Genomic DNA, 9,491 nt, shown 5'->3' on the forward strand with positions numbered 1-9,491 from the left:
GGTTAAATTTGTGGTTATTTAAATCTTTAAAAAAAAGCTGACTTGTTTTGAATTTTATAGTTTAAATGAACACAAATATTTAAACTATAAAATTCAAACACATTTATCATGCTGAAGAGTGTTTGTGTCTACTGTAACCACTAGATGTCATTAAAACATCTTGAGTCAGCTGCATATGTTCCAAGTTTTTGGAGCATTGAGATTGAGATTGAATGCATAACAAACAGCTCTCCATTGATCTAAGATTGTTAATTTTATGCTTTCTCTTACTTGTTTAAAAATTCTAACTATGCTGAATACTATGCAAATACAGATGATAATGTTGCACAGACATGCAACAACGGCAACATGAAGGCCTTCAGTAAAGTTTTTCTTCCAACCCTGTGCAGCATCTTCATTGGCTTAATCGGGAACGGCCTGGTAGTGTGGGTCCTCATCAGATACCGTCACAAATCTAATATGACAGAAGTGTGTCTCTTAAACGTGTCACTTCCTTTCTGGGCTCATTCTGCCATGGCTGACTGGATCTTTGGTAAATTCATGTGTCATACCGTAATGGGCCTTTACACGCTGGGTCTCCACGGCAGTATCTTCTTCATGGTGTTTATGACAGTGGATCGCTATCTCATCATCGTCCATCCAAACAATATCTTTTCCAAGAACTGCTCTGCCCATATGGGTTTGGTTCTGGCTTCGGTCGTGTGGATCCTTAGCCTTTTTGCATCTCTCCCAAACATTATAATTGCCCAAGAGTCCAAGGAGATGAATAATTCAACATATTGCAGATCACTATTCAAGTGATGCCATGAAGACTTTTATTCATTTTAAGATAAACGTCTTCCCCCTCTGATTATAATGGTTTATTGTTACGCACAAATCTTCCCAACTCTGATAAGCATCAAAAAACAACACATTCATCCACCGGGAAATTTCGTTGATTGACCAAATATTCAGACGCATGTTGGTGGTCAAAATTATTTTTTACTAAGGTCTCACCACAATAACCATTACTATGGTATTAGTAGTAAAACTAGGGTAATACAAATCATAATCAATCTGCCGAAAAAACAAAAAAACATTTTCACAATAATAAAATCAAGGCTAAATTTCCCAACGGAGTGACTATACAAAATGATACCTGTTTGAAAGACGGCCATGGGCACCTGTCAATCAGCTATTACATAACAGAGCGAAAGTGCTCATAAACAGGAAATAATATAGGCCTATGGAAGAATGTGTGCATCTTTGAATAATTGTAAGAATATAGTTCCTTAAAATGTATTTTTTGTCATTTAAAGTTTTGAGAGAAAATAATGTTTTTTTTTTTTTGTTTTTTCAGTAATATTGCTGTTTCTCCGGCAATAATAATATACATGTCAATCCTGCTTCCTTGTCTGTTTATTCATTTCATTATGCTGTTATGTTAAGTTATGTGTGGATATTTATTGCAATATAAGATGTTTATTGCTGTTATATGAATACTCTCATCTAATATTCAAATCATATGTGGAATAATGTGTGCATCTTTAAATTTACGTCTTTGAGTTTATTGCTGTTGAATACTACAGTCTAGAATATGGAAATCACATAGTAGGATATAATGTGGAATACTGCAAAGTTACCCTGCAAATGTTTATTTATGATATATGTGGAAATAAATAAACCTTTGTAAATCTGCTGATTTGATCCATTTATGTCATGCCACCAGGATAGAGATTTTAAACATCCTTTTATCCACACTTAGTGTATCAAATAATATCTACAGTATATTGTTTTGTGAAAAAACACAGCAGGCTATGTACTTTCATTTCATCCAACGAAGACAAGACACAATGACGACGATGGGGTAACTCAGGAACATTCCTAGTATATTGTTTTGTGAAAAAAAAGGATGCTTTATTAAATTGTTTATGTGCTTTTCTGAAGTATGTGTTAAAGAATGATGGATACGTAGCCTACCGCAATAAACAGGCGTTAAGTGGCTTTTTACATTTGGGGAGGGGTGGTCACTGATCCCCTATATTTTTGAAAATCCACATGGTTGGACCTGCCGAACGGGTTAAGCACTTTTATATACTGTGTTGAGCAGAGTGGCTCCACAGTTTGACCAGCAGGAAGCGGCTGCACATCAGGCCGTTGCTTTGTAACTCACAATTGTATAACTGACCGGCCCTCGCAGCCTCAAAAAACTACCGACCCACCAGGAAAAGTCCAGACTCTCCCAATTGCCATTCTGCTACTGTTACTGCCGTGGCAATTAATACAATACTGGCTCCGCCTGGTGACCACCAAAAAAATTTAACAGCTGAACTGAAGTCCCCAAACCCCCAATTCCTATTCTTATATTCAATGCAAGCTTGCAACACACACACTTCCTGTTTTTTAACAGCTAGACACAATGTTTTCCATAGCAATAACTACTGAATCTGCATCTGTCACATTTGCTAATTTGAGCTGACCAATTGTCTGTTTTTTGTTTTTAACCTTTTAGTTTCCACCAATCAGCAATTAGGTTTGCTTTGTTTGCTACTGAGCAAGTTTTTTCAATGCAACAGTATTTTTCTTGGAAACTTATGCACTTGCAATGAACTTAGTTCAAAAAGGCAATGCACTCAGTGTCCTTTTGATGAACCAAAACTTAACAGCAAAACAGTTCTATTCAGTTGACAGAAGACACATTAATATTCATCTTAGTATATGCATTACAGTTACTGTAGAACACTCAGTAAAGAAACCATATGATAATAAAACAATATGAATCTCTCAAATTCTATCACATTACCATATTATTATTGGAGGTGGCAAAGAGGATTAAATAAATTACCATTTTGAGGGTAAAATATAATTTTTAAACTTACTGACTGTATTGTAAAAATAACCAAAAATGGCATGTGCATAATAATTTGGAACAGAATGTATTAATGTAGTTTTTTTTATCTAATTGATTTTATCTGATCTTTAATCTGATAGTTTAAAAAAGAACAAATTATTTAATCGTGTATCTGTTTAATTTCTCAATCATCCATCCATCCATCCTTCCTTCCTCTTAAAGAACAAACATGTCTGGCCAAAAAAAGCCTGGCAGCAAGTCATGATTACTCACATATTTTATTGTATGTACTGCTCATAGCATTTAAAAAAAGTATCATATGTCTGGCACAGTGGTGGGTGCAATCCACTGCACCAATGACATACTAGAAAGATGTAACACAAAATAATGACTGTTGTACTGTGACTGTGCTAATGAAACATTTTATGGAGTAATCTGTTTGTGTTATCTGCTATCTTGTACAATCTAAAATGTGTTAAAGAGCACTAAAAATGGTTCAATGGCTCATAATCATAGGGGAACTATTTTAAGTCCTAAACAGCACCTACAGTACAGTATTTAGCACCTGTGTAGAACCATATGGTGCTCTGTAGAACTATAAGTGGTGCTATATCACCCTGTATGGTTCACATATAATTACGAGCTTTATAGAGTGAGAATTTCTCTTTGATGTTTATGAATCTTTTGTGGCCAGGGAAGGTGATGGATATGTGTGCAAGTGATTTTAGTGCAAGACCAGGGCTCTCAAGTCTCACGCATTCACCGTGAGACTCACGCATTTCAGTCAGCTCACACGCCACACCTTGTATTTCTCACGCTGAAAAAATAAGAAAACTTTTCCCACTCTATACAATTAATGAACGAGGCACAGGAGAGAAGTTCTCTGCCGAGTTCATATCTGTCGAGCCGCGGACACGGACACACTAGACATCCTGATATAATTGTCACCTACCAGCCAATCAGAAATCAGAATTTGTTGTTTCTGGGTAAATTTCGTGATCCTGCTGCAAGCACATTCGTTACTAGGCAACATAGATTCTCACGTCACACAGACGAAGTGGCAGTTGGAAGAGAAGAATCCGATGAAAGCGGTAGGTAACGCATTCTTTTTTATAGCAATTTGATTTTACGATTCTTGGATGACATCACAAAAATGTGATCAAAGATAATAAAAACTGTTGTTGGGAAATATAGCCGAGGTAAATTATTATTGATTAAAAAAATCGAACTGCTTTGCAATCAGAATTAGCTTTAACTTTAGGAAAGTACTAAACACTAGAGGCTACCTGAAACAATCCCAGGTGAAAAATAATATAGGAAATACTATAGTGTTTTTGAACCATACTAATAGTATAGTAAATTTTAGTATATTATAGTATTTACAACACTTTGTTAATGATTGCTACAGCATACTCTGTATTAACTATAGTAGTGAACTGATAAACTGTAATAAATACTCTAACGTTAGTATTCTTTAGTTTATACTACAGTAATCTGTAGTGTATATTCTAGTATATTATACCCTATAGTTGTAGACAATGTAGTACAGTATTGGATAAAGTAATACGTTTATATTACTATAGTTGTTATGTTATCACAGCAACTATAGAATTACCACAACAAATTAATTCAAGTACATTACTATAGTATGGGTCAAAAACACTATAGTATTTACTATAAATTACTATAGTATTTTTTTCACCTGGGAATGGAAAGGACAAGATATTTCATTTTCATTTATTTCATTATTTTCAAATTATACTTTATTCATACTCTTTTTAGCTATTCAGCTATACTCTGGCTTTTATTTTAGTAATGTTTATATCCTGCCAATGTATACATTAATCATTGCATTTATCTGTTTAAAAGATGTCAGGGAAAAAGCAAAGAAGTATTTTTTCATTCTGGGCACCACAGGGTCAGCCCCCTATAAAGGTTGCCAGATCAGAGGAGACAGTGGAAGATGTGGTGGCAGAGACTACAAGAAAAACAGTAGGGAAGAAATCAGAAGAGAACAGAGAGAATATAGCTGAAGAGGTGGTGGCAGAGACTGCAAGGGAAACAGTAGGGAAGAATGTAGAAGAGACAAGAGAGAACACAATCGAAGATATCATAGATGAGACAGTGGATGAGTCTGTGGACAACACAGGAAAGAAGAAAGCATTAAGTGGAGCAGCCACCTATAGGTGTACTTTTAAAAGTGAGTGGTCAGCCAAATGGCCATTCATTACCCTAGGCACCACCAGCTCCTACTACTGGTGCTCTGTTTGCAGACAGGAGAGCTCATGTGCCCATCAAGGTGTGACAGATGTAAACAGGCACATTAAAAGTAAAGGCCATAAGGCCAAAGAACAGGCACTTCAGTCAACAAGTGGCATTGCACAGTTTTATGCTCCAGCTTCTGTTGGTGGTATGACAGCACAAGAGGCCAAGGTACATATGAAAAAAAACAGGTGGTGTTAGCTGATTTTTGTTAACATTGTAAGTTATTTTAAACATATAAAACAAATGTTGCACAGAATGCTTGATTTAGTGCATTAATTAACCCTTTCTGTTGCAGACAAGGAGAGCTGAGGTAAAGGTGGCTGTTGCAATGGTCCAACATAATGTGCCATTTGCAGTAGCAGATCATTTCAGCCCGCTGTTGAAGGAGTGCTTTAAAGATTCCACCACTGCACAGAATTTCAAGTGTGCGAGCACCAAAGCAACATGCATTATCAATGAAGCAGTGGTACCGCATTTTAGAAATGAGTTGGTGACAAAGATGAGGGAAAATCCTTTTACATTGATCACAGATGGGTCAAATGATACAGGTATTACTTTGAAATTTGATACAGTATGTTTGTACACCTCCTGCATTTTCCGGCATCCATTTCTTTACAGAATACACACTCAACTTCAGCCTGATGTGTAGTTTTAATTATGTAAAACATGGACATTATCATTGCAGGACAAGAGAAGATGAACCCACTCACTGTGCGGATATATGATAGGGACACTAGCAAAGTTGTCCATAGGTTTTTGGATATGTGCACCACCAGTGGCCGTAACTGTGGCACAGCTGAAGTGATTTATCAAAAGATAAATGAGGCCTTGCAGAAAAATGTCATACCATGGGGAAACTGTGTAAGTCTGTCTATTGATAATGCACCAGTGAATACAGGAGCAAAAAATTCTATTGCATCAAGAATTTTGAATGAAAATGGAAACATTTACATCCATGGGTGCCCCTGCCACATAATTCACAACACGGCCAAACATGCTGGGCAGAGGTTTTTGGAAGTAAGTGTGATCATATATGCTTTTCCTGACATATCCGTTTAAACAGATAGATCACTTTAAAATTAAAATTCTGTCATCATTCACTCATCCTCATGTTGTTCAAAAGTGTATGAATTTCTTTTTTTCTGATGAACACAAAAGAAGATATTGTGAGAAATGATGGTAAACACACAGCAGATAGTGACCATTGACTTCCATAGTAGTGAAAAAATATTTTTGTATTTGGTAAGTATTGTGATAAATGATGAAGAAAATCTTTTGATAAATGATGGTAAGCACAAAGTTGATGGTACCCATTACATTCCATCATATTTTTTTATTCCTACTATGGAAGTCAATGGAATATGGAATATCTGCTGTGTGTTTACCATAATTTCTCAAAAAAATGTTCTTTTGTGTTCATCAGAAATAATAAATTCATACAGGTTTGAACAGAGGATGAGTAAATGATGACAGAATTTTCATTTTAAAGTGAACTATCCCTTTAATGCCATGTAAAATAGTTTATGTGCTATATTGAAAGTATCTGTAAGCAAAATGGAACGTGAATAAATGATCATGTTTCATGCAGGTATCTGGATTTGATCCAGAGGATCTGTGTGTGGATGTTGGATACTGGTTTAGGGGAAGTACCAACCGTAAAGGATACCTATCAGGTTTGTGATTTAAAGGGACACTTCACCCATTTGCATTAAGCTTTGTATAGTTAGAAACCCAGTCATGTTTTTGAATGGTCATGCATCATTCCCTCTGTTTCCCTTGAGACAGGAGAAATATGGATTTCAGTGTTGCACTTCCTTTCAATGATGTAAAAATTGTCATTTTGCATCATTGAAAGAAGGAAGTCCTATATCTTTGTAGAGGGGGCGAGACTACAAACACTCCTTTTCTTGGTCAAATAGGCACCAAATTCGAAATTTATGTTACATTTCAACTACAAATATGATCCACTTTTAATAAAGATTAATTTGTCCATGGGTGAAATGCTCCTTTAACCAGCAAAAGTGTAGTACAAAGGAAATGCATAATATTTTCATTGAATTCATATTTAGGATTCTATATTTTCACCTCAGAATTTTGTGACTTCCATGGGAATGAATATATGGAAATGTTACAACATGTTTCCATTCGATGGTTGAGCCTGGAGAGCTGTGTGACTCGAATTCTGCGGCAGTATGAGCCACTCATCAGCTACTTCAAGTCTTTAAGTAGGCTGCATACTTCACTGACACTAATACAAGATTATAACAATAGAATGAAATGTAAAGATATGTAGTATGCATAACCTGTACTTCGTTATTCACAGATGAGAAACAACCAAGGTTCCGAAGGCTGATGGATGCATTTTCCAACCCACTAACGGAAGTGTACCTCCTCTTTTATCAGGCTACATTGCCAGCCTTCTCCACCTTGAACCTCCTCCTCCAGAGAGAGAGGTCATCCATCTTTCTTCTCCATGAAGAGGTAAAATGGGAGGGTTGGCATATGCTTCTGCCATTTTTTTAGTAGCAGCATGGTATTTAAAAAATCTTTTCTGAAATACAACTTTGTAGATGACAAAATTTGTTCGCAAGTTGTGCTCAAGGTTTCTAAAGCCATGTAGCACTACAGTGTCGAGATTTGCATGACATCCACTACAAGGACCCAGCAAACCAACTGCCAGGTAATGATCCCAAGTTTCACAAGCAGATACATACACTCCTTCCACTTACTGACCACAAAGAGAGAGTTTATTTTATCATTGTGATGGGATATACCTAAAGAGAGCTATTCAAGTTAGCAATTGTTTTTCTTCTTAATTCTTAATAATTTACTTGTTCATACTTCCTACTGCTTTATCACGGGTAGGAGAAAAGCTGAATGTTGGATTTACAACTAGGGCTACGCTCAACCGGCTCCTTGATACAGGAGATGTAACACCTCAACATGTGCAGAGGTTCCAAAAGGCAGCACTGGCGTTTCTAGTGAGGGCGGTGGAATATGCACTAGAAAAACTACCCCTGAGAGAGGCACTACTCAAGCATGCCAGATTTGTGGATGTCCAGCAGAGGACAGAGTGTGGCATTGAAGATGCCTTATACTTTGTTGACAGGTAAGGGTTTCCTTATTTATTTTTCTTTTTTTATTTCCTGTATTCCTTTTTTAAACATTTTGAATGGATTGATAAGTTTTGATGGTCACTAAACAAACCCTGTTGTTTCTCCCACTATATCTTAAACAGTTCAGTGCATATTGTTGTTTTAGGTTTGCTGAATTGCTTCCATACCAGGGACCCCAAGAGCATGATCAACTTAGTGAGGAGTTCCTCGAATATCAATTGATGGACATCACTATGCCCCAAGACCCATCCACTTTTGACATTGAGGGTTTTTGGGGAAATATGACATCAGTAAAGAACAGGGTAAGAGATATTCTACACCCTTTGACATTTACTTAACATATTAGTAATTAGGCCTCTTTGATTACTTTTTTAAAGGTGACTGGATTAAGCAGATTTGGAAGGCTGTCCAAGATTGCCAAACTGGTTTTAGTTCTTCCCCACTCAAATGCAGATGCAGAGAGAGTGTTTTCCATGGTTGGTTTGAACAAAACCAAAACTAGGAATAGTTTGGCTCTGGATGGAACACTCTCTTCCATCATGATGGTGAAAATGGCAAGCATTGAACCACAGTGCTTTAAGTGGGAGCCGCCTACCTCTGTAATCAAGGCCTCAAAACATGCAACAAACACTTACAATATAAAACATTCATAAACCAAATGTACTCTCTCACACATGCTCACACAAACACACCTTGTATTGTAAGTATGCTCAGGGCAAGTTCTGCAATGTTGCTGTTCAGTTGGCTCATTTGGGGCAATTTTTTATATATTTGTATTTTTGAAATAAAACAATGTATTTAATTTCTATGACTTTGTCTTTAATTAGATTTCCCAACTGTTATAATTTCTATTTGTGCTAATCAATTATAAACAATATATTAAATTTAACTGCTACCAAAAACCTGAGAGAATTGGTTGGGGCCGAGGGGTCGCTGCTGCAAATATTTAAGTGGCTCCTCCCCTAACAGATGAAATCTCACTCCAAACTTTTGATAAAACTTGAGAGCCCTGTGCAAGACTGACACATTTTACATCACCTTTTTTTGCATGTTTGTCACACTTTAATGTTTCATGAAACAAATGTTTCTTTTCTGTGTATATTTATGTTGTTAATTTTTACTTAATTTCACAAGTGTGAAATTTACTTAAAAAACTTGCAAAAACTTTGAGTAAATATGTTTTTCAGTGTAGGTGTTATGGTAGACAGAGGAGAATGACACAGAGATAAAACCAACAGGGTGTTTATCAGGGTTCTAAATTAACACCCGCCAACCCGCCA

The 9,491-nt window shown here is 36.4% G+C and overlaps 1 protein-coding gene and 1 pseudogene across 1 annotated transcript; both read left to right on the forward strand.

The window, feature by feature from the left end:
- Positions 1–288: 288 nt before the first annotated feature.
- On the forward strand, positions 289–942 carry LOC135728377 (C-C chemokine receptor type 5-like; annotated as a pseudogene).
- Positions 943–4,699: 3,757 nt separating this feature from the next.
- Positions 4,700–9,214, forward strand: LOC135736316 (zinc finger BED domain-containing protein 5-like). The gene is made up of 10 exons (XM_065255077.2): positions 4,700–5,263; positions 5,391–5,643; positions 5,781–6,112; positions 6,684–6,768; positions 7,186–7,320; positions 7,419–7,576; positions 7,666–7,775; positions 7,961–8,204; positions 8,357–8,513; positions 8,589–9,214. Exons 1-7 carry the CDS (start codon positions 4,700–4,702, stop codon positions 7,738–7,740), a joined length of 1,602 nt encoding a protein of 533 aa, XP_065111149.2. The 3' UTR covers positions 7,741–7,775; positions 7,961–8,204; positions 8,357–8,513; positions 8,589–9,214.
- The last annotated feature ends 277 nt before the right edge of the window (positions 9,215–9,491 follow it).

Source organism: Paramisgurnus dabryanus, chromosome 13 (assembly GCF_030506205.2).
Source record: "Paramisgurnus dabryanus chromosome 13, PD_genome_1.1, whole genome shotgun sequence".
Classification (NCBI taxonomy): Eukaryota; Metazoa; Chordata; class Actinopteri; order Cypriniformes; family Cobitidae; genus Paramisgurnus; species Paramisgurnus dabryanus.